The sequence below is a fragment of the Numida meleagris genome, chromosome 5 (assembly GCF_002078875.1).
Source record: "Numida meleagris isolate 19003 breed g44 Domestic line chromosome 5, NumMel1.0, whole genome shotgun sequence".
Lineage (NCBI taxonomy): Eukaryota > Metazoa > Chordata > Aves > Galliformes > Numididae > Numida > Numida meleagris.
The window spans coordinates 36855666-36881632 of record NC_034413.1 but is presented as its reverse complement, the minus strand read 5'-3'; the positions used below and the strand labels follow the sequence as shown (position 1 = coordinate 36881632).

Sequence of the window (25967 nt, the reverse complement as noted above, 5' to 3'; positions counted from 1 at the left end):
AAGGTCATTATAGCTTACAAATAGTTCTCATGATGCAGTAAAGGAAATTACCTGGATACCAGGCATAAGGGTTTTAAAATGCCTTGGCAACATGCTAATGATGAAAAGTAAGCTTCTCTAAGCCTAGGTATAATCAGAGTGACAAAGTTTATATAACCTCCTTTGGCATCTTTGCCAAACTGCTCATTTGTGTAAGAAAAACAAAAATGTCCGAAGACCTTTTGTTGCTTACTTTCCTCCATGTGCTGTAACAAAAGGAAAATTCAGAATTATTTCTAGTAAATGCAGTCAGACAGTCAATAGATAGATGATTTGGTACAGATTCCCCCAATCTCTTGGGTCACTCAAGTCTATTAGAGAAAAGTGAGAGTTCAGCCCAACTAAAGACCAGGAAAGGCATTCCAAGGCTAAGCCCATTTTAGAAGAGTTTTTAATGTCCTACCTACAGACATCACAGTTCATTAACACAGTTAAGCCTGCTCCATTTTCTCATGTAACCATTGAGCAAGAACATAACTGGTACTTTCTTAAAAGCCAAATGTATTCAAAGCCCTGTATGAGAAGAACTAGACTCCCTTTCTCCTCTGCTTTCTTGGGACTCATGTTGAAGGATAAAACAGCAGTAAATCTGGTAACCATTTTCTTTAAAGTGAATTTCTGGCTTCCCTACAAATACTTGAGGTGTTAAGAGCCACTTGAATTTGGCTCTATAGTTTCTGGGAAGTGGCTAGCTGTCATTTCAGCAGACCAACTATCCAACAAAGAGGGCTTTCCTTCAATGAAAGACGGGGTATTGCTCGCCCTCTTTCAATATGCATATGGAAGTGCCTCTAAGTAGGATGGAAGACAATTAATAAATCGTATCAAGCTCCCAATTAAGAAGTGAACAATTGTCATGGAAAAATCAAAACACTGCTAGCTGTTCACAGAAACCTTTAGAGATGCATTAATGGTGTCATGCCATCACCCAAGTCAATTATGTTTTTAAGTTAATGCCTTTCAAGATGAAAGTGATGCGTCCTTAGTGTTCAGCACAAGCCCATCACTCTTCAGTCCCCCCGCCTGGCATATTCTTTTTACCTGCTTGCATTCTGAAGAAAATCAAATATGTCTTGGAGCTGTATGCTGCCCTGAAACACATCTGGAGCCAGCAAAAAGAGATGCCACAGTGAGGTGTCATTCTGCACTTGGGAGGCGAGCGTTAGAAGTGAGACCATTTCGTCAACAAATGCTGCTTGGTATCGTGGGTTGTGTTGCACCTTAAAAAAATAACAATGCAAGAAATTATTTAAGAGGAAGAACCCTTGTTGCCAGTGGGTCTTTTTATGTTTTTCAGCCTGCACTGCACTTTTACACAGCTCTACAAACAATGCATTCAAAGGACTCTAGTGACAGGCAGTAACTGAGAGAGTGACTGTGCTTTACCTTCACACTTCAGATTGCTCAATAAATTCTCTGTTTAGACAAGCCTTAAAATTCAGAATGTCCTAACCAGTCCAAAGACTAGGAATACAAGAAAAATGAGTATCAATCCTCAGACTGGCAAAAAAGAAGGCATTACCTTTAAAGGATCCATTTGCTTTAATTATATAGCTTTCCCAAAGACAAGTGCTGCTTCAGTCATGAGTTGTTGGATCCAATGCAGGAGTTATGGGATGAAGTTATATGGCTGACGTAATACAGGATGAAATTTACAGCCTCCCTTAGCTTTAAATATTCTCATTTATGCCACATTCTCACATTGCTCTATCTACTTGTCACTGTAGGAAGCAAATAAAAACGAGAAACAAAACCTAGGCCTGGTGAAGAACTCTTAACGGCCACTATTTGGTAGCTGGCTCTCCTTGCTTTTCCCTGTGTGTTTGCACTAATCCTGTTTACAAAAAAACCTGTGCTATATGTACTTTGGTATAGAGATGAGCTATTCTATGCCACGTGGGGACATGTTGTGTCTCCAAAACACCATGCTGGAGTCCGTGAACTAACACAGCTACTAACTGCAGACATCAGGACAAGTCCCAGGCACTCACCTGAGACAACTGACTTCTGAACTCTTGGGTAAAGGACTCTAAAAGTGATGAGTCAGTAAAGCAGAATGTCCTGTGGATGTTGGCTGCCATCTTCTCTTCAGTGAGACCAGGAGCTGGTATGTATAGTGACAAGATCTCACACAGAATGACTTTGAGATTTGCTCCGACTGAATATTGTGTCTTGCTCTAGAGGATGTAATGTTAAAGGTTAAAGAAATACTCTATTTGTAATGGTTTTAAACAGTGCCAAGACTTTTTTTTTTTTTTAAACACGGTAGCAGTGACATCTGAAAAGCACTGTCAGTACAAGTACTTACACAAATACAGAATTTTAGCAGGTGAGCAGCATCACTGAAACCTCTGAAGGTCCTCATGCAGATAAACAGACATGCATGTGTTTATAGGACTTAACAGAAAAAAATAAGCGTATTCTAAATGTTTGTTAATCTACCATTAACAGCAGAAAATGTCCCTAGCATACTGGTCTCCCTTATATACTACCAAGTTTCAATTACAAAGGACTTATTCTTATATTGATTTAATTACCTACATTTTAAATATACAGTACATAACACCACTGCTTCAGTATTGTGAGTAAATATAGAATTCAATGGCAAAGCCATCTTTAATTTCACATGAAAAAACACACTCTCAACACCTGAACTCACACAAATTTTGAGGAAAATGCCTCAGGTTATTGCTTGCCAGTATTTGGTCATTCAAAGTGTTATATCCCAAGGTATAAGGTTTATCTGGTTTCTGCGTAGAGAATAATAAATTTACCACAGAATTTAAAAGTGCATCCACAATAACTGTCTTTTTCTTCCCAAAATAAAGCAAATTCATATAATAAGGGAGATCCCAAAGCAATAAAAGCTATATGTTGGTACGTGTACCTTTTAATTCTTTACATATACCTATACATAATTGCTCAGACACAGCTCTTATGCAAATACAGACTTACCTTCCCAAAGCTAAGGATTTTGTTGAACACGTTGATGCTAGAAGTCAAGTTGGATGGTGATGAAATATTCCAAAGTGTGTTTACTCCACGAGATACCACATCCCTGAATGCTGCAATAACAATTTAAAACACTGTATTTTACATAACGTCTTCTAACCTTTTTGCTACATCAAATCAGGACACAGGTTAGCTAACTGACTACGGTTTTGGGTATGCCATCATTAATCTGTCTCCAAAGGCACAACCAATGGCACCCTGTAATTATTTAAGATTTTCTTCTGAAGTAATTAAATCCTGGATTACATTGCTTCCTTCTGTTACTTTTTAAAATTAAATGTATATAACTATTTGCTTGCAGTTCAGCCTTAATTTCCGTCTGTTTTCTCCAGCCCCACAGCCCACCCACACAGGGAGAGACATGGGCAGCCTTACAAGGAAGCCCACACAAGCTCAAGCCAATAGCCCTGTAAGGGAGAGCTCTCCAGGTGTTCTTGGCGCCAATGGGTGGTACTTATTATTCAGGAACAGTTTAGACACAGATTTGGAGCACTGCTGCCCGCTACACATGGTGGCATACTGACAAGTCACCAGTTGATGCGCACCAAAGCCAACATTTGCACTGAGCCGCCTTCGCAAAGCACAAGCTCTGTGAAACCAAAGGAGCTATGCCAGTTTACATCTGCCAAGGCTATGACTTACGATTTTTATTTTATTTTTTAAATATGAGGTAAAACTGAGTTCTTACTTGACTGTGGCCATCAACACGAGTTGATAGTTCCTATAAACACTCATTGATTTTTCTCCCTATGCCCCTGTGTTCAATTCCTTTTGTGTGCTGCCTTTTTCTGCCCATGCACCAAGGAGTGAATGCATTGGCAGGAATGCTAATTGGAACGCTGAGCGGCAGGGGCAGAACAGTCACAGAATGCAAATCTGTAATCATTCATTTGATCGTGAGCTCCCTGGCAAAAGGACTATCCATCATGACAACTTGTAGGTAGTGCTAGCCATTACCACAAATAAATAATAACTGTAATGATTTCACTGAATATTTAAGTCTGAAAGTTCCTTCAGGAAAGAGAAATGCATCAGAGGAGAACAGCACCAACAATAAATATTACTGTGGTACAGAAGGCAACTTATTTGCTGGATAAATGTGAATAAGAAACGCATTTGAAAAAAATCATAAGATGTTGATGGACAATTTGTGGGCAGTAAAAAGGCAATATTCCATAAATAGCCAGGTCTTCAATTAACGTCTAAACAGTCTGCAATCTCACTTCACTCCTGTGAAGTGCAACAATTTAACCCTGGTTTCTTGGTCAGATTCCAGAATTCTTTTCTACAGACAATTACTTGTAATTATTCCCAAGAATTTACACTAATGTTACGGCCCCAGTCATGTGCCTGTATAGAACACACAAATCATTCTAGCAGTGCTCTAAGAACTGCATCTCTGTTGAGAGTGCTTTGAAAGATCACCCTTTAAAGATGAGGGCTTTGCATGCAGTGGTGAATAACCTACCCAGTGAAGCATTCCTGCTTTTAGGAACCTTAGCACTCCATGGTGATGGATGGTTGTCCTTGGACACTCTAGATGAGCTTCTCCGCTTACTGGGGGAAAGAAGAAAAAAATGAAGACATCCGTGAAAACTCAGTTTCTTATGACTAAGCTTAAATTTAACTACAGTGTGACTCAGGATGCGTCTATAGCAGAATTTCATGCTAGGTGTGTTGAAATCTTGGTTGTGCAAATGCCGATTTCTGTCTAGAAGACTGGTATGTATTTTGGGAAAGCACAATGCAGCGCTCTCAGATCCTCAATAAATGTAGGGGATTGCACTCATGCCTGATATGCAGGGGCAGCAAGGCCTGACATACATTTTTGGTTGCCTTATCATAAACAAATTTCCACTTCTTTGAAAGAAGGCTTCATTGTTTCCCCCGCCAATACATGCTCAACAGAAGAAGCATCGTAGAATTTCATGAAGCTGCTAATGAGGCTCAGACTGACTAGAGTGGCCTGGATGTAAGTTGAAACAGCTTTAAGTTATAACAGCAGGCTGTGCGCCTCTACCAAGAAATCCTCCAAGACATCAGAATCTTAATTCATCCTTCCCAAACATTTCTCTTCAGGGGAAAAAATGTTGGAAGATGTTGAGCTTGATGTTTATACTTAGTTCCCTTCTATTCAGGGAAATCTCAAACAACTATTTTTTGTTCACCTTGGTAAATGCTTCTAGGGAACAGAATGAAGGATGAGAACCTTGCCTATTTTCTCTGCTGACCACTGGCAAGACACAGTTTTAGGGCAAGTTAGAAAATAGCTTCAGAGAGTTGCAGATGGGAAGAAAAACATTCTGGGTTAGCTGAATATTACAAACTATGTAATGCTAAACAATAATACATCCAGACAATCAGGGTCACAACTTAAGCCTTTCCCCTTCATGACAATTTCATGCACCATGATTCTGCTCCCAAGTAGAGTTGAGTCTATACATGTTGGCTGCTGGAACCTAGTCAACCTGCTGGTGGGGTTTTATACTCTACTGTATCCTGTGAGGTTTGCTGCACCTAGTTAAATTAAGTTCTCCTGTAGAATATGATGCACTCCTAAAGCTAACCTTGACAACAGAAGAGTAAGTATATCCACACAATTGTGTGATACTTCACACAGCTAATTTCTAGCATCAGTGGTGGCCAAGATACTTATTAATGACTCATGTGACTTGAGCTATATTTTGACCAAATCCTTTGATTTCCCCTTGGCAAGAAAAAATAGTTATTTACTAAACAGCTGTAAAGAAATGAAAATCAGAAAGCAATGAGGACTTGTAGCTATTGAAAACCATGGAAGATCTCCAGCTTTGGCATTGAAAGTCCCCATTTCTTTGTTTCAGTGCCCCAAACTAACCATTGTTTAACATGCCCAGGAAAACAATGACACTGAAGAAATGAGTGAAGAACATCGAGGCACCCAGGCTTCCCACAGTGCTGCCGTGTTCTGCAGTATGACCTTAAATTTGATTAGGATTCACCTTCTGTAACTTCAGTCATCCACATGCTTAATCTTCCAGACTCTTTTTAACCAATGGATAGATCCTAACCATTGACTCGTCCATAAAAACGAAGGAGCCTTGAGGAGGCACCATACCCAGGATCCTGTCTGGTGGGCTCTCTAGCGTAAGGCTTGGAGCCCACATTAGCTTTTCAGACTGTCAGGCTCTGGCCATGAAGGATTTTGAGGTTCTGACATAGCCACTCTGCAGCAGCCTGTCACCTGAAAAGAAGGATAAGCAACCGGGACCTTGGATATGAGAGATGTGCACATTTTTGCTCTCATTGACCAGACCACAGACCTGCACATTCCCCAGGGACATGCCAGAACCTGGGAGCCAAGATGTAGCAACAACACTGGCTGGCACGTCTCAAAGCTACTTGGCTAGTATTGGAACATCACTGAGATTGAAATGCCTCCACTGTACATTTTGATTTCAGCAAAACAGCATTCCAACAAAACATGTCCAGCCAGCTCCGCTCTGGAAATCAGTATGCTTAAGTGGGGAAAAAATGTTTCATTTTTTCATCTGTTTGCCTATATGTTTAATGGCTTACAGACAGGACACCTACTCTGGCTGGCACCTGCAGGCTCCACTGAAAGAGCTGTCATTCCAGAATAAATGTATCTCTGAAACTAGAGCTGTTGGGGCATATTTGCCACTTCCACACTATGCATCTTGATATGATCACCACAGAAGGCAGGTAAACACGATGGGCGCTTTTGGTGCAGTCTTATCAGCTAACATCATGTATGGCCCAACCCACAATCATGCAAAAAAAAAAAAAATCCTCAACTTTCTGAAATGTGGGTAATTAGAAGTATTTTCCTCACTGAGGAAAATTCTCTTCAACTATCAAACCTGAAACAGCTGGCACATTACCGATAACTGTCTCTAATGTGAATATTTTTATAACTCCCTACTTTACAGCCCATATTCTCATTTTTAAGTGCTCAAATATCTGAAACTATATTTGTTGTAATAGATACATGAGAGATGCCTGTTGTGGACACAGTTGCACATGCATACATGCATGGCTGCATCCTCCATCTTAAGGCAAATTTTGCTCTACAGCTTCCAACACCCAGATGTATTCAAATTTCCTTACAGTCTGAGAGATGAGATGTCGTTAAGCCTTGGCAGAAGATCTTCTGGTGTGTATGGTGTGCCTTTACATCTGGCATCTGAATCACACAGCACAGTTTGCAGGAATGGGAAGAAGCCTGCACTAGGAAGGTTTCGGGGTGCAAGATAACCTGGAGGAAGAAGAAGAAAGAAAATGCCATTATTATGATGCAGACATGCATTTTTTTTTCCATATATTTCTTTCAGATTGTCCTCCTTTCCCCTTCCAAACCACTGGCTTGATTCTCGGTTTCACTGAGGCTCTTTCACTCCACCCTGGCAGCACTCTGCCAAATTCCACTAGGAGCCCCTTCTCAACACCAATAGAGCCACAAAAGGCTATTTAATGAGAAAAAGAGTCAAGCTATTTGCTTATAAGTAGATACCTGTCAGCCGCAAAGCAACTGCAGTATTTGTATTTTAAATAAAAGTAGACATATGGCCAGAGTAACTTAAAGCATCCGTAAGAGCACATTTTTCCAAGACTTGTGGCTTTGCACAGAAACCACTCCAACCCAAGCTTCAGCTTCAAGTCAGACTAATAAAAGAGAGCCGTGTCTCAGTTTTTACTGTAGAAAGGAGCAACAGATTCAGCACCAGACAACCTCCTTTGCTATTTGTGCAGACCTGCCCAAGGAAGGAAGAGGAGCAATCTATCACCACTCTCCCCATGCCTCCTGCTATCCCTGAGCAGCTCTAGTGCCATCTGCTTGGTGACTGGTGATGCTGGCAGCCAGTGCCCCGGGGTGAGATGCATGTCCCTGTCTCCCATTTCTGAAAATACCAAGAGGACCTGAGCAATTACAGACTTCAGTGTTTTGTGTGCCACTTGCCCCATGCTGCTTACTGCCAGCCCACAGAGTTCATCAAATGCTTCTCCTCTCAGTGACAAACACTCTAATAATAATCTCAAAACTCTCTTGTTGGATCACAGCAACATAGTATTTAAAATAATCATTTGGAAAATTACCTGGCAAAGGACATAGCTATTATTTCTTCTGTGGAACGGAGCCAGATTTACAAAAGGCCCGCAGGCAAGTTTGTGGTAATTGATTACCTTGCTGTTCAATCTCTAAAGATGACCTGTGACTCTTGCCCAGGAACAGCCTTATTTCTAACACCTCCAACAAGCACCTTCTACATTTGTAGTACATTTATTTGTTATAGCAGTGGTCAAAAATCAGATATTCCCAAAGGCAATGACAGTATTATGACGAGTATCTGGCTGACAATCTCTCCGAAGGAGAGAAATTTCTCAACTTTCCTCAGCAAGGCTGGTCACAACCCATGAATGTGCAATGTGGTGCTGGTCCCCAGAAATGAGAGGAGATGTTTTGGCAGCAGAATTCTCAGTGAAACTGCAAATATTCATGATTTAGCATGGGAGTTCCCACTGCTTTATGGCATGCAGCAGTAGGCACACATGACTGCTGAGACCTGCAGTGTCAAGCACACATTTTGGATGTTGTGGTGATTCCCTTGTACCTCAGCAGAGAACTGTCCAAGAAAACTAAAGAAGGTGCCCTGCCAGAGGAGAAAGGCAGGGCTCTACCTGCCCCCCAATGCTTGCTGCATCTTCCAGGCCACCAGGAGTTACATGGCAGGCTGAGCCAGCTCCCAGTAATCGCATACCACCAAGCAAAGTGAAAGATCTCATTCGTCTCTGCAGGCAGACCTTCTAGGGTTGAGGCCAAAGGACCAAGCATATGCCATTCTAAAGGTTTTGAAGTGTAAATAAGTCTGCTGCCCACGAGGGAAACTGCACAGCAGGGCACTTCCATCTAGAAGCATCCATTTGTAAACATCCCCAAGTGCATTGGGATATTTGCCCTTTGAGATCACCAATTACAGCCTTGTAAAATGGCCTTCTGCACACCCTGGCACTTTTCTTGTCTTCCTTCTGATCTCCTGCACCCTCATCCACCTTGACAAAAATCAACTCGTACCCCAGTCCAAACAGGCAAGCCACAGACCTCACTTCATCAGCATCACTACCAAAATACTAGCCCAAAGAACCGGAAAACCATGAGATTCAGGACAGAGAGCACAACTGCACGAAAGCAGACAGGTAGGAGGGAAAGGGCTATACCTTCTACTGCCATCTACATCTACCAGTGTACCAGCAACTAAAGGCTAAAGCCTTGTAACTCTTAAGTGGGACAGCAGAGTGGAGAATACAAGCACAAGGCCAGGAGCTTGGGAGCACTGTTCTTTGCTAGAGAGATGCAAGACGTTTAAGGAGAAAATCATGCAAGAAATCCTCCTGAATCCAAAGCAGAAGACCCTTTCTTGAGATATAAGTAGCAATACCATATTTTAAAATTAGACTCAAAAGCATTATAATTTGAACTAAGTGGAAAACTGGACAATCAGTTGCTGTATCACAAGCAAGGTGGCCTGATCCATCAGTGGATCAGCAGTGAACTGATGCAACCCCGTGATGTCCTTGACACAAAAGCAGGGAAGATGCCAGAGAAGACTTCTCTGGAAGAGGCTGGACTCTAACAGCAGTTTGAGAATCAAGGAAAATCAAGAAAGGCCATGGACAGAAAAATCTGAAATGTCCGGGCCAAATTCCCTGTAAGTTCCTCTCATCCTGCAAAGGAGGAAATTTACTGATGTCGAGAGTCAAGAGATTAATGCAATTCCTATTCCATCCTCCTTTCTTTCCTCCATCCACTTGCTCGTGGCATTCCTCAGAGAGGCATGAGCTGCCCTACCTACACGTACAAATCCATTGGCTGCGTCATATGCCACTGCAAGGATGACCAGGGAGGAAGCTGGCTCCCTCTGGGAGACATTTATAACCATCTGTCCCTCCCTGGGCTGGGATTTATCCAGTACTTTAAACACAACATAAGCACTAGATATGAAACTTTATTGAAGGAGTTTTGTAAACGCCCTGCAAATCTTGAAGGACATTGTTTCAAAAGCAATAGTTTTGCAATCTCTTACTATCACCATTAATGACTTCTGTAACATTTCCGCTGCTGGGAATCCCTTCAGAAGGCATCTTCATCTCCCACTTAAGTTTTTTGCAATGCCACAGCCAAGGAAAATGGATGATGAAAACTTTATGATCCCATGACAGAGTAGATCCACAACACTTGACATCATTTTTCATCACTGTCACTGCCTTTAGCTTCTGTTGGTTTGGTTTTCCAAAAAAATGCAGTTACTCATGGAGGATATTGCTATACTGCCTATGAGCCCAGAGGGAGAGATCACTGCATCACTGCTGCCCTTTCTTAGCTCTGCTGGGATGTCACCTCCACAGATTTCTTGTCAAATTTATTAGTCTGCAACCAACACTTGAGCCCAGATCCGTATCTTATTAGTAAAGACTGACTGCTGCATTTGCTAGCAATGGAAGCCCAAGTGTAGAGGTATTTTGCTGTCCTCTCTCACTGTGGAGTGCTTTGATTTTCTGTCAGAGTTGAAAGAAAGGCACTGAATCTGAAGCAAACAAGGCAGGCATCCCAAAGGGCAGAAGAAGCCCAGGGCTCAGCACTGAATGGGCTGGCTGGTTCTCCCTGCTCATTAGCATCTAGCCAATCTGGCCACATCTCCGAGAGCTGAAATAAACAAGGCTTTAATGTTATTGCAAATTCTGGCATTTCCACATTTACTTTCCTTTGGAATAAAATTGAGAAGGTTTATTGCTTTTACTTTCTGGAATCCCTGAGATTCCAACATACTTCAACACAAGCAAAATTTTTTATTTTTTTTCCAAGTAAAGGCACTTGATATAATAACGATGAAAAATGTCAAGGTAATAATAAATGTCAAATAAAACAGATGAAAATTACCGTTTCTCTACGATCTAGAAGATTAATTGAAATTGACTGAAATGTCCAAATCTATATGAACCATGCTTTACCTTGCCACAATGATTTTGTTGCCTTCTCACACTGTGGTCTGCACTAGCTGCGTACAGCAATTCTCTGCAAGGAATGGGGCGTTTAGCAGAGGGCAGGCACAAAGCAACACAAGCAGCCCCCAGCGTCACCCCCTTCCATTGGAATTCATCAAGGCTGCCTCAGAGAAGGCATTTCTACCCACACCAGTGACAGGGTAGAGTCTGCTTTCCCCCAGCCAGGGGTGTCTGGTGTGAACCAGCAACCAGATTGTGCAGTGTGTTAAGTGTCTTCCTTTCCCTCAGTCCCTCAGTCTCAGCTCTGCCACTCTGATAGATGCTAACTACACTGTGGCCAGAATATTTGAACACGCAAATCACATTAAAAGTAGTGGAGCTCCACAGATCGTGTCTTTTGCTTTCAAAATATCACCCATGCACTCCTTCTCCCTTTCCTGAACACGTGGTAGTTCTGCTTTCAGGGCTTGCTTCCCAGCTATGCCATCCATCCTGCAAAATCAGACAAGATCTATATCCCATTTTGATAATCACATCAAAGATAAGGAATCCCATTATGAATGGCTACTTCCTAAATAAACTGAGGTACACTACCTTTTTTTGGCTCTTTTCTTATTCATTTAAAAAGTCATGCTGAGGTTTTCCTGTTTTCTATCCACCCACAATTTAGCATCATCTCCCTACCACTACTTGGGCAGGAAAACATTCTCTTGGCTACAGATTTCACATACATTGATACTGCATATACCTTACACATTAAGTCACTGTTCATAAAAAATCCATACAAATCTCAACTCACCATTTGGAGAATTAAAAGCAATGATGAGCAAATGACTTCATTAGGATTATTGAGTTCATTGAAAATGCATTCAATCCCTGCCACAACACACAAAGAGACTTAATAACTGGCACTCTTCAGCAAAGAAAAAGATGGCCAAAAAGTGGTGTGACGAAGAAATAAATAACATCTTGATCAGTGATGAAAAGGGTGAGCAAACGATCATTCCTTGCAACACACAGGCAGTGAAACACAATGAGGTAGCAGACAATAGGGAAAGTTTTTTTTTTTTAAACAAGCATCAATATATTGTGCTATACATTGAAAAGCAGACATTCATTTAAAAAAAAAAACACAAAAAAAAACTGGACAAATCCTCCAAAGAAGATATTTCAGTGGCTATTAAAAAGGAATATTTGGATTCAAGCTCTCTACCGTCTGGCTGAAGAAACCTTCAACTTGTGAAGGCTTCTCTAGTGAAAGGCTTGCTCTGTGCTTCACAAGCTCTCTCAATATGATCTCTGTGATACCTACATTCTCTCTCAATCATCCCTGAGCAGCAACAGACGGATAACCCAGAGCAGCAATTCTGTCTATCAGCTGTGATTTATAGTTATCTAAGCAGTCACAAAACATACAAGGAAAATATTTACTGCTATGGCATCCCCCTTCCAGCTTTCTAAGCAAAAGATTTGACTAAATTGCGTCTATATAGCATTCTCACTTCCCCTCAGCTTTCCCGTAGTTGCACAGCATTGCTTTAAACTTTATTTCTTCACTTTGCTACACACCCAGAGATAAAAAGACAAAGAACATGCCTCTTCTGTGACATGATGACTGACTGTTCCTCTTTAAACACATGCAATTGCCATTTCCAGCTATCTTCTGTAGATAGCCTTATGATAATGCTAGCAGCTTTGATATCTCTCTGAAGCTGAAGCCTGACAATCAAATCCACAGGCTAACATTAATTTTGAAGCAGGGTTGTGCTTTTTTATGCATATGGAGAATAAGTCAAATAGCTGGCTGGCCTATCCTTTCATCTAAGGAAAGAGAATATTTAATTGCTATGGCACTTGTATTGATGTGACACTGTGTGAAAGATTCATGTGCTCTGATACTTATGTCTGACTGTGAACCTGGAGAAAGGGATATGAGCGTTCCTAAAGACTTAGGAATGAGGGCTCTAGTGGGAGCAGGACAAGGAGGCAAAGGCCCCCAGTCAAACATGTCCTGAGCCTTTCCTTTTTCACACCTGCAAGACGAATGCCCACAGATGTCCCACAGTTACTGAGAAAAAAAATGGGTGAGGACAGTAAGCGCTACAGTTCCCAGCAGTACAGCTCAAATCTTGTTCAGTGTGTCTAAAGCCCATGGCATAGCAGCAATTAGCCCTACCGATTTTAATGCGATTACTCAGGCTTCAGGTTAAACGCGTATTTAAGAGTTGCTCTGGGTCAGAGCTAATGGTTTGGTATTGCACTCCCTCTCTACCTAGACTGCCTTTCATATGACAAAGCTTGTTTTTAAAATCACTGCAGAGCTAACAGGTGATTTCTTTCACCCTATTTTCGGCCAGCCAGCAGAACTGCCACTTACCTCCGTGCAATTTCCCCTGCTCAGCTGACAGCACTGGAAGAAAATATTCCCTTGAGTTTACCCCAAAGTTGCAAGACACCAAGCACCTTCAGCATCTGTCATAGTGGGGCCACTTTTGTTCCTTTAAGAGCCTCCATCACTGTATGTGAGCACAGGCTCCTGCTGCGAGTGCGTGTAGCACATGGAAAGCTCAAATACACACAGTGCAGTGTAATGCTGCATGCACGTACCAGCAAGGGGACATTTGCCACACATGTCACTATGATGATCTGGTGCTAGCCCAAATCTTGCCGGCACTGGAATAGGCACATTCCTCCTCTGCCTTGCTGTTCAGCACTGTCATCCTTGGCCATCTTTCCCACAACTCTAAATGGAGTTATTTTAATTTCCTCCACGCAAATCATGATGTAACCAAAAGATGCTGTGAGTTGCTATTATGCATACATCAGTCCACCTCTGTACCATAGAGCTTACTGTGATTCGCAAATTGTACACACATTACCCAGCTCCTATTTTTCTAAATGAAAGCGTAGCAGGACCCCAGATAACTCTACTCAACCCATCAGGCCTCCATGCACCTTTCCAGAAGCCCACTGGGGCCAAGTGAGGTATATGCAGTATCAATGTATGTGAAATGTGAAGAACTTGAATTTTTCATCCTCACAGCGCTGGCATTCATGCTGTCCCCAGTGTCCCAATAACATGACGTCCTCAGTTGTCTGCCTACGACAGTGAGATGGAAGCAGCAGACAACTCACTGCAAGGCTCCTCCCTGCGTTGGTGGCTTCAGTGGAGGAAGCATCTCATTGCCCAATTCTTCCCTCTAGCATTTCAGGCTCTGCAAATAATAAGACCAGCCCAGAGCAGACAGCAACTGCTTCCATGCTTATTAAGACTAGGCAAGCTAGTTTTGCTCGCCCCCAGACCTTTGGCTTCCACCCCCTTATTTAATAAATTAAAAATCAGCACTTGACTATGAATGCATTGGGTTCACGTACTGAACAGGGAGATAAAGAGGAGAGAGCGTAAAAGTTGAAAACAAGTGAGAGAAGCAGCAGGTGTAAAGGAAGGAGAATGAATTTCCAAACCCAACACAAAGGAGAAAGGAAGAGAGATGGAGACCTTCTAAGAAATATGGATAGGGAAATGATAGAGTTGATGTCTGCATTGCAGGGCAATGCTGATGGAGACATGCAAAAGCTTCTGTCTTTCAATGGTGAATGTTTTCCGCTTGTCTCTGGAGTTTGTGTTTAGATTCTTTAAACAGAAGTGACCTAATTTCCAGAAACATAGACCTCAACAACTGCTAATTTCAGTGCAAGCCAAACTGCTTGGCACCTTTGGAAAAATACTTCAGTGCTCCTATGTCCCAGCACCTAGATACAGGTGCTTCAGGAAGCCCATCAGAATTAAGTGACTGCCCCAAGGCCTTGTTATAATTCAGTGGGGAGAAAAAATCCTGGGAACTCAGGAATTTCTGGCTCCAAATCTAAACATCCTTCAGTTGCACCTCACAAGGAAGAAGTCTGTACAAAGAAATGGTTCAGCCCAGAGAAGAGAAGGCTACAGAGAGTCCTCATTGCTACCTTTCAATATATAAAGGGGGCTTATGAGAAAGATAGAGAAAGACTTTTTCCCAGGGCCTGTTGTGACCAGGTAAGGGGTAATGGTTTTAAACTGAAATCAGGTAGTTTTAGATTGGTTAGATGAGGTTGGTGAGACATTGGAACAAGTTAACCAGAAATGCTGTAGATGTCAGGCAGAATGGGGCTGTGAGCAACCTAATCTAGTGGAAGGTGTAAATGTCAGTGGCAGGGCTGTTGGAACCAGATGGTCTTTTAAGGTCCCTTCCAACCAAAACCATTCTAGGATTCTTGATTACAAACATCACAGCACTTTGTTTAGGTTAAGCTAAAGCAAAGGACACTTAAGGAGAGACCTAAAGAGACTATTTTTCTAATCACGCTGAAGTCAGACACAGACGAAACCGGTGCTGAGTTGTCTAGAAAAGGGCAGATAGAAACTGATAGAAAAGAATTTAAGACGGCAATGTAAAGAAGACAGAGGAATGGGACTGCTGCACCACAGGCAAATGGTGGAGCAGAGCTAGGAGTCTGATGTGTCCTCATCTGTATAGAGTAGGCTGAACTCTTAGGGTGGGTCATACCTTGCATAAATACCCATGACTTATCCAAATGAATGGAGTGGCCTGTGTAGTCACCATATCCCGACTACCCATAATTATCATGGGAACCTATTAATTTTTCCATGCTACCCAGTGAAGGCTCCAAAAGGCAGACTGGTGGAGCACTCTGTTACTGAGTCTATCACAAATATCTGAGTGAATGCAATACATCATGCAGGCATCTCCATGGAGGTGATGAAATTTGGGTGAAAATTCTGGGCAGAGGTGAAAGGGTAAAACATCCCTCACTGAGAAGAGGAAAGGAATTCCCTGGCATAAGGAATTTGGTGCTTTTTTTTTTTTTTTTTTCAGACCAGACCCAAGAGCGCAGCTTCTTTTCATGAAGAAGGAAAAATATTTGTGAATGAGGCACAGTTTTTGTAGGCCACATCTCACTTTGGCCCTTGTAAAGCCAGGGGGAGACTAACAGGAGAGCAAGGTTTTATCTTCTTCACAGCACTGAAAAGCAGGGTTTCAGAATGAGTGGGCAACTAACCACACCCAAGAGAGCTTCTATGGAGAACAAGGATGAGGTCAAACTGACAGGAGGGGAAAGAAGGAGAACAGGAAAGGAAGAAAGCGGGTGGGTAGGGTGTGACAGGGCTAGTTAAAGCAAAGAGTATAATTGGGCTTCCCTATAGACTGAATGGGTTGTGCCCTGAGGGACAGATTGCATCTCTCAACACAATTCCCATACCTTGCAAAAACCTGTAGTGATGTAAAGGGACTTTCGTCCCTACTCACTCTAGAAAACACGTGATAGACAAAAAAGACTGGAAGATACCTCAAACCCAACTCACTGGCTTCCATGCTGCAGGCTTCCAATCCAGAGTTTCCTATCACACGCACGGCACAAAGCACATCCCAGCATCTTTCAGCAAATACATGGACTATAATAAAAGGTCAAAAGATAACTTCAATGCGCACAAAGAGCTGGGTGGGAAAATTTGTTTGGTGAGACTCTCAGATCATCACAGGAGCTGGGTATGCAGAGAAACAAATCTCTTTATTTCTTCTGATATTAATTTCTTCCGACCAGGAAATACCTGGGAGGAAGAGTGGGTTGTTTTTTTGTCGTTGTTGTTTTTGGTTTTTTTGTTTCTTTCTTTCTAAGATACTAGGTGCTTTAATTATGAAGCAAATATCCGATAGATTCCAGCTCCTTACTTTACCTCAGTTCTTAGTTTGCCTATGGGCTATCTGGCATGTCATTTCTCTTTTGAGCTCAGTCCAGCACTAGATCCCATTGCATTAAGTGCTACACAAACATTACAGAAAGCAAGTGATTTGCTCTTTTAAGAAGCTCTTGCCACTTGTTCATTCGTGACAGATATTTGCTAGGTAATTTCTGGAAAGAAACCATTTAATGTGTATTAAACATCCTTCAGAAGATCTTACCGTCTCAAATTTGAGCTAATTTAATTAAGCAAATAATAGATTTCATGATATTTCTGTGACCCTGAATACATGAGATAAGCTTAGATTTTCTGTGGGGTTACCTCTAAGGCATCAAAACTCAGCATCCGAGTAGCTTATTCTATCTCTGCCCCATTGGTTCTATGCTTCCTGACTTTTGTCTGCCTGCAATAATCTCTTGACTGGAAACTGCTTCTTGTCACCATTTAATGATTGCACCATTAAACTTGTCACTGGAACTCTGTATAAAGTGGATCTAATTTCTGCTGAAAATGAATTAAAATAACCCTCCTGTAATCATTTTCCTACGTATGTCCATCCACGATTTTTTTGTTTCCTGTCAGAAAAGAAAGCTCCCAAATGATTTCTCATGCTTTCAAGCAAAAAGTTGATACATTTTTCTAGTTGTCAAAAATAAAGAGGGTAATCTTCAAGTGGGTATTCTTATTAAACTAGAAAAACAGCAGGAAATAGCTGTTCAATTCCCAAGCTAATGTTCTTCTTCATCCCCCTTGGATTCCTAGATGGCTTCTAAATAATCTGGACCACAGGAGTATACAACAACCATTAACAACTTTTCCAGCACAAAACCTTCACTGCAATAGAGAGTTCCTGTCATCTACCTTAAGATAGAAAGACATCTAATCAGATGCTGAGACTTGCCCCAAAATAAAATTAACCTATGCAAGAAAAGAGAAAGTCCAAAGATACTGTCCAGTCTCCCCTTTTCCTGCAAAGAACAACTCATGAAGATACTTGCTGCTGCTATGAACATTCCTTCCAATCCATTAATTCACAGATGCAATCCCCCAGAGCAAACATAAATACACTTTCAAATTAATAGCCACATGCAGTAAAAGAATAAACATTTTACCATCCAGCTGGCACTCTGAGCATCAGCCTTATCTGATTTCTCAGGGACAGGAAGTATAACCACTGCAGCCACGTATAAGGAATGCCATTTCCACACTTGGCCAAAACTGCAGTTCTCGCTAAGTACAACATGTCCTGTCTTGCCTTCTCCAACTGGTTCAAGGGAATTTGGGCAGGACATAAGATGCATAACATGCCTAAAGAGGCCTTTCACTGGCAGCAGATGGGCTTGGGGTTAAAAGTCCACCCTAACACACCAAGAATGTTCTTCTCAGTTTAAGACTTTATGATACTTCCAGAAAGTCCCTTATTCTGGCTCTCCATCATTGTCTACAAATTAGGTACGCAAACTTTTAGCCAGAGTAGGCTACAAGCACTCTGAGAAAAGGGCTATCCTAATTGCTTATCTAGTGTTTGATACCATGTGGCCTTTTTTCATACATCACTCTGAAGCACAGAATCACTTCTAATCAGAGAATCGCACATTATTAACTGACTTGGAACATTTCCAGTGCACATACCATCAAGTACAGATCTCTCACAAGCACATTTTACACATCTGATAGCTACAAAGCCTGGAAGCCAACTGCTTGTCCCTGCTGCTGTCAGTCTGTCTCCCCTGCCTGTATCAGCCTCCTTGCCTCAAATATAAAAATCCAGCATTCCAGTTCTTGTCCAGTCAACATCAGTCTGATGCTGGTAAGCCATGGTGGTTCCTCTCCTACCCATCAGGTATAGCAAATCTTTTAGTAAGGACAATTTTTGAGGGCCTGCTCCTACCCTGTGCTGGGAAGATGTGGCTGTCAGTAATGGCTCTCTGCACATGGATGTGATTTGGCAAACTAGGTGTGAAATGTGAAGCACAAATCTTGCATGCACTTTCAGTGTCTCTGCAATTAATGTTTAAGAACCCCTCTAATGAGGGGATAATGAAGGGGGTGCAGCTCTGTGATTGGTTTTTCCCAACACAAAGGTAGGCTATTGCTAAAAAGAGGGACCAGGTCTTCCAACCAGTCCCCTCCCGTCCCTTGGGTCTGCAGTTGTTACAACCACAGTGAGCAGAACCTGGGATTAGATTAAAATCAGAATTAACATTGTGGAAAGGAAAAAGACTTCCAACTGAATAAACTCCTTGCTATTTTTTACCATGTAATTTCATAAACAAACATGCTTCTTCTGGTGGTATCAGGTACCCTGTAAACTCAGTGTAAATTTTTTAGAGCAGATTCAAGTAGACCCACACTCTGAGATACAGACACATGTTATCCTGACCAAGGAAGCAAAGCATGCAAGTGAAAACCAGCTTGTGTAAATTCTTCACTCATTTAAGCACTACCAACTATTCACACACAAACCAGCTGCTCTTTGTCTTGCTAGTAAGGGCTCACATATACCATCATGTCCCAGGAACCAAACAAGTTACCACTTCAGCAGAGCCCTAGCAGTACCTGCCTAAATACCTGTATTTTCTTTTAGCAAACACAAGGTGAATCTTTCATGATGACCACTCTGTTTTTACTTTGCTTTCCTAACCCTAGTTGAATCCTATGCCCTTACTCATTTTACTGAGTAAGATCCCTCTCAGCTGCTCTCTTGTCCCTCAGTTTATCATGTAGGTTTATACTGCTGCTACAACAGCAGTATCTGAGTGCATCTTGACGAGACAGTCCTGTAAAGTTGTTTTCTAATTATGAAACTAATTTGAAAGAAACATAAATATAAACAACCTCAGAGGAACACAGACACTTTATTTACAGCATGCTACATCCCAGGAAATCTCCACTAGAAGCTGCAGAGAACCAAATTTGTAAAAGTAACAAAAAGCATCAAATTAACACATCAGTCACTGAAATGAGAACTAATCCCCAAAGAGATAAAAGCAAACCAGTTACTTACAGTTTGGCTGTGGTTCTGGGGGGAATTTGAGACGGATGATAGCCAAGATTATGAAAACAACCACAGGCCAGGAAATTAAAATGAACGACCATACCTATAAAACAGCAATGAAAATATATTGGTTATGTTTGTCGTATTGATGTGTCCCAGGGCTTGTCTAGAATGCACAAGTTCTACCTTAGATGAGTTACAACATACGTTGTAAATAATGCTTGTCTTGGAACACATATTTCTAAAACTCAAGTATTATCTATGCAGGAAATAAACCTACATAAGAGCAAATAACAAGACTGAAAATAACACAAGCTTTCCTATGTTTCAGTTTGGCTGTTGACACATTTTGTATTTATTTGAGGCATTGCTATGTAATAGTAAAAGCATCCTTGGACATACAAGACTTTTGGATGCAGTGATCACAAAACATAAGAGCCAAAATGGGAAAGGCTGGTTTTGCTTTCGGTAAAGATGACTTGGATTTGACTGACTATCCCTCAAAAGTAGCATTTGACGTACAAATGACAAGGCTACTTTTTCTTCCAAAAGCTTCACCTTCCTCCACAAACAATAGAGCCAAAAGAAAGAAAATTCTCATAGTATTTGTTTACAAGATTGTGAAGGAAGGGGTTTATGGAGCTGTGAAGCCAGTCAGTTGAAGAAATCCCATTCAAGCTCTGGCAACCAGTCACTCCTCATGTGAGCTTCCGACCACAGCAGCCTAGCTCCCTGGTACCATTCCATTTCAAAATCATAGCAGCTTATGTAGATGAGCTGAGATAAAAGAGAAATGATGCAAAACTGGTGTGGCATGTTGGAAAAAATATGAAGATTTATAGACCTCTTGCCTTTAACATGAAGGTTGCCCATTTGAATGGATAATGAAGAAAATAAAATCTGCTAATCATCTCGTGTAGTAAACCAATCTAAGCACAAGGCCCAAAGTCAGTATTAAAACTGCAAGCCTTGGAGTTTCGTAAGCTAGGAAAATGCAATTCTTCAAATAACTAACTGCTTCTGCACTAGCTGGCTAGCTTGGTACTGTGTTTAGTGGATTAGAGTTTTCCATCCATCACTACAGCTCCAAGTGCCCTGTGCTGCAAAATTGCTGTGCTATCTTCATGCCAATTTTTGAAACTCCAAAGATGTCTTTCTTCAAAATCATCCCATTTTTCATTGCTGTGTTGTTATTTTTTTCAGATCAGCACATATTACCCCAAAGCATTTTTCCAAAGGTAATTCCAAGCCCATAACAGTGTTTTCATTTCCTGTAACACTGACTGGAGCATAAAGACAAACAAATAGACAAACAAATCCTGGAGAGTGATCAAGCTTAAAAATGGTTGTTTTACAGCAAGTCCCTCCATACCACCTCCTGATGACATGACACTTGGCCATGGAATTGGGAACACGATACATGCCCAAAAATTGGAAACCAACAGATGTCAGACCACCTCCTAAAACATCCTTTCAGAGAAAGTCTTCCTAAAATTTCAGCATTCAGAAAGCAGCATTCTAGCTTTTTAAATGTTCTTTATACATAAACTATACAAGAAGATTCATCACTGAAACTAACATCTTTTTATGTATTTTTTTTAATATCACGTTTGCCTTATAATCAGACCACAAACATAGTGTTTAACTTGGATTACTTCACATGCACATGGTATTATTAAGGTATCCTCCTAGTTTAGTACCATGTAGGCTAAAGTAAAATTATGGGGTAATAGCACTGAAATTGATATTAGTCAGAGGCTGCCTAAAGGAATGGCAAGATGTCCTTCATATTTTTGGGGGAAGAAATGAATACGGATTGTCTCTACTGAACAAAATCTCTGTACCTCCCCGTTTGGAGCTAAAACAGTGCTACCATTCCCCAGACAGCTCTTCCCTTAGAATCTCAGTCCTTAGACTTAATTGGATTTAATGGCAGCTGGATACATCAGCTGCCACACAACAGTGTTCTCACTGTCCCAGGCTTTTCTAATTAATGAAAACAAGACAACCAGCCTGGCCAAATCTATGCAGGTAGAACATGTTGACTTGAATGGAGCCATAATCAACATCAGTTTGGCTTGTGGGACAATAAGCATTGTGCCACAGTTTGCACAATCCTTTGGTTGCTGGACTATTTCACTGCTAAAAGCAGACAAATTCTCAGATCTCAGTATGTTTGGATGCAGGCATGTTTTTTTCTGCCTCTTTTTAAGTAAGCATACTGCACAGAAGCTACGGATGGAAAGCAATACAAGTGCAAGAGGCACTATTTCTCCAGTTCACTCTGGGAGGCAGGCCAAACCTTGCTCCCCAGAAGCCTGCCACCTCAACTCATGGCCATTCCCTTCTCAGTAGGAGTAACCTGTGTTGAGGCTCTCCCTGGGTATGGATGAAGAGCTTCAGCTGATTTCAACAAATTGATGACAAAGCAGGCTGTAGCTCTCCCCACACTGTACAAGCAAGAGGCAATCACTTACGGAAGAAAGTGCACGGAGGAAATAAAGTATAAAGCAAAATGCAGGATCGAATGTTATTTGCTAGTCCTGGAGAGACTGATAAACAGAGACAAAGCAATGGGAAAGCACTTCAGTATGCAGAGGGATAGGAGCTGACTCGTGTCAGAGTGCTCTGTGACATGCCAGTCAGCCCTGGGGAGGGCAGTGAACATCACTACAGCAGCAGGAACGCATTCATGCATTATCAGAAACAGAGAAGCACAACAGTGCTTCCCCTGCAAAATGAGCACAGGGAAAAAAAAAAACTTTCTGAAAGCCTGGTCCATCGGTGCAGTCAGATTACACTGGTGAAAAAAAGCAGGAAGCTAAAAGGATAGGGAAAACAGGATGAATCTGAGAGCAGAATTCTGGGTTCTCACTCCCCCCCCAGTCTGAGAAAGACTCCTACTTTAGGGCAAGAGAGGGAAAGGAAGGAGAGTTGGATGGAATGCCTGCCCTAAAATGGACATATTTTAATTGACATTTCTATTCTACAGAATTGATGTTTCATCTCTACAAGAAACCAAGAGAAGCAAGTGAGACTGTATGGTCAGAGGTATAGGCAAGGCTTAGGCTAGCCTCTACTCCAGGTACAGGAGCTGAAAGAAACCCAAGAGTTCAGGTTTTAACAATGTTGTTAAAATTACTCTTGAGAAACTGGAGATAATTTCTTGGTATTTCTTCTGAATAAAGGAAGACTTTTTCTGAAGAAAAAGTCTCCGGTATCCTTTGCAGCGGGCCCAGACTTAGCTCAGAGGCACACAGCATGTCTGCAGCTCCTGGAGAGGATCACAAGGACTCAGATGAAAGACTCTCCCAGTCAGGTTCCCGACCCGAGAGGCAAAACAGGGCAGGCACACAGTGGACCTTGCAGCAGCATGCAGTGATATGAGGTCTTTCACTCCATCATTAAATCACACTCTCCATGGCCACTTATCTTGTCAGCCTTTTCTGCACATGCCAATGCTTTCCATTCAACTAGAAAGTTTAAAAATCATCACATTTGGATTACTAGCAAGGAGATGGGTTGCAACACCAGTCCATGAATTCCAGTGCAGTGGTACTGAAACCAGATTGTGACAAAACTACCAGAATAGGCTTTGCCTGGACATGCCATGCCACCCAAAGGACCACTTGCCTTCATGAGGCTGCAATTCACATTGCTCTCCAGACACCATTGGCAGTGATTTCTTTTGGAAAGAAAGACCATCTGGTGTGTTTGATTTGCCACACACTGGACTGCAGTGGATATCTGCCCTATCTGTAACTCTCAGAGTCCTTTTCCTTTGGCCATCTGTTATAAAAGGCTACAGAAGACACCTCTGTTGTCCCCAAGCAGGGGGCAGGGTCTGCTCACACTGGAAAGCATTTAAGCATCCTTAATTCAGGTCTGCCCATGAGTCTGTGTATGGTTTAGTTCGTGTGGACCGTTGCCCCAAGGGAACAGAGGCACCCCTGCTACACATTCTGGACTCCCGAGCCCTCAATGCAAGATCCAACCTCTCTGGCTTAAAATTACCCATCTTCTCTTTCATGTTATTCCTTTCCTTCCCTCTCTGCTTCTATCGCCAGCTTCCAAAATATTTCTACTTTAATACTGTGACTTTCCTCCCCTGCCAAGCCCTTTTTGTTCTTCGTTTCATAGAATCATAGAACTGTTTGAGTTGGAAGGGACCCTCAAAGGTCACCTAGTCCAACTCCCCTACAATGAACAGGAACACCAACAGCTCCATTAGGTGCTCAGAGACCTGTCCAGCCTGACCCTGAAAATCTCCAAGGAAGGGGCATCCAGCACTTCTCTGGGCAACCTGTGCCAGTGCCTCACCACCCTTACTGTAAAAATCTTCTTCCTTATACCCAACCTAAATCTCCCCTCCTTTAGTTTGAAACCATTTCCCCTTGTCCTATCATAACAGACCCTGCTAAAAAGTCTTTTTTCCTTCTTTCTTACAATCCCCCCTTTAGATGCTGAAGGAACGCTATCAGGTCTCCCTCAGAATTTATCCATGCTGAACAGCCCCAGCGCTATCAGCCTGTCCTAGCAGGGAAGGTGTTTCATCCCTTTGAGCATTTCCTATGGTTTCCAGCTCCCCTCCGCCTCTACAGCTTTGCTTTCACACTCACCGGCTGCCTCCTGACACTCAGCCAGTTCTTCCACAGCAGGATCCTCAAGTGCTGGAAGAGCGCAGCCATCCTTGGCTGACCCAACCAAAAATGAGTGGGCTGCGTATTCCTCCTCCCCAGTCTTAGGAGGCTCTAACCCAAATGGGTATCCAGTGTCCAAAATCCAGGCCCCTGCATAGCTCTGAAGCAGCTACCTCAGCCACTTGTTACTGCTGTGCTCCCTGTAGCTGTGGCTTTTGTCCTCACAGCAATAACTCCTAACAAATTCAACAGGTTATTCTTCTCCAGGCAGGCAGGCAGACGCAGCAGCCTGCCTCCACTTGCGTTAATTATAATATCCAGTCTCTCCTGGCTGCTCTTTCTTCAAGCCCTAACCGATAAAATGGATAGCATTCCAAAAAGATGCTTCTGCTTAAACAAAAGGTGATACATACCTCCTCCTCCCTGTGATGAAACTACCCGCCTACCCACACACCGCTCCTGCTGGAGAGGTGTCAGCAGCAGCAGTAAGGAGTTGGGCTGCTTGCCAGGCCGCTCCAGCTTCCCTGGGTTCACAAGCAAGTGCTGGGAAGAAGAAAGCACCCTCAGCTACAGCTTGCACCTTCCTGGCATCGCTGAACTGGATTTCTTAATACTTGTGAGCATCTCAAACCTACCCATCCAGGGAAATTAAATAAAGGAGTTTAAAACAACAACAACAACAACAACAAACAACATGGAAGCTGGAACAACAGAAACACATATAAATGAAAATGTAGTTGCCTGGCTTCCTACATCTTCTCTTTCCTTCCAGAGTAATCAGCCCTGGCATTCTGATTGAACGCACTGAATCCAGATTGCAGAATTGGACCCCACAAAGACTTCAGCACAGTAGCGAGGCTTGAGCACTATTACTATTCAATTGTTGATTTTGTTCAGTAGCTAGTGGTGAGATTTTACTAAAAACAGCTGGAGATGAAAGGAGAGAGTAAAGTGCAGGAACAGAGGGAGCACTGGCAGCAGAGAGAACCATGGACTGTAACAAATCTGCTATGGACTTGTCTGATGGGCTCTGGTCGTCCAGCAGTGCTTCTGATCAGGAAGCTGAGAAGAACTGAGAAGACCAGGTACACTCGAGCACCCTATCTGCTAACAGTGAAAAAATACGGGAAAATACTAAAGTTTTGACCAAAAATGTCTTGGAGTGCTTTGACAATGATGAAAATATCTGCATCCATCAGTTTTGTGGTTAAATTTAGAGGTCACTTCTTAATTTAGTTTAGGTTTGACTTCTTCAGTGCACAAACATATTTTTCCAAGAAGAATGACAGATATTTCTGACCAGATACGATTCATCAATCGAGCAAATGTGAACCTCCTCAAATTATTGAGGAATCTAGTTATTTATCTTTCTCCGTAACACAGAAAAACTTTCTGTGAGACCAAAGGTGTGTTCTATGCCCAGCTTCCAAGATGGGAAGAAAGTTGAGTTTTCCCAGCCTTACAAACAGAAACTTCTTTAAGCTGCTGACTCTCTTCAGTGGTGGATGGAACAACTTCTATTTCTCAGTGCTGAAAG

General features: G+C 42.1%; 1 protein-coding gene across 1 annotated transcript in view; it reads right to left on the bottom strand.

Moving 5' to 3' along the window:
• Nucleotides 1-24478, bottom strand: part of ABCA12 (ATP binding cassette subfamily A member 12) — an 86986-nt gene extending 62508 nt beyond the window's left edge. The window contains exons 1-7 of the mRNA XM_021398764.1: nt 24410-24478; nt 19800-19893; nt 7162-7309; nt 4520-4608; nt 2995-3104; nt 2031-2216; nt 1081-1259 (exon numbers count right to left, since the gene is read on the bottom strand). Of these exons, the coding sequence (XP_021254439.1) occupies nt 1081-1259; nt 2031-2216; nt 2995-3104; nt 4520-4608; nt 7162-7309; nt 19800-19893; nt 24410-24478 (875 nt within the window). The remainder of the gene's footprint in view (nt 1-1080; nt 1260-2030; nt 2217-2994; nt 3105-4519; nt 4609-7161; nt 7310-19799; nt 19894-24409) is intronic.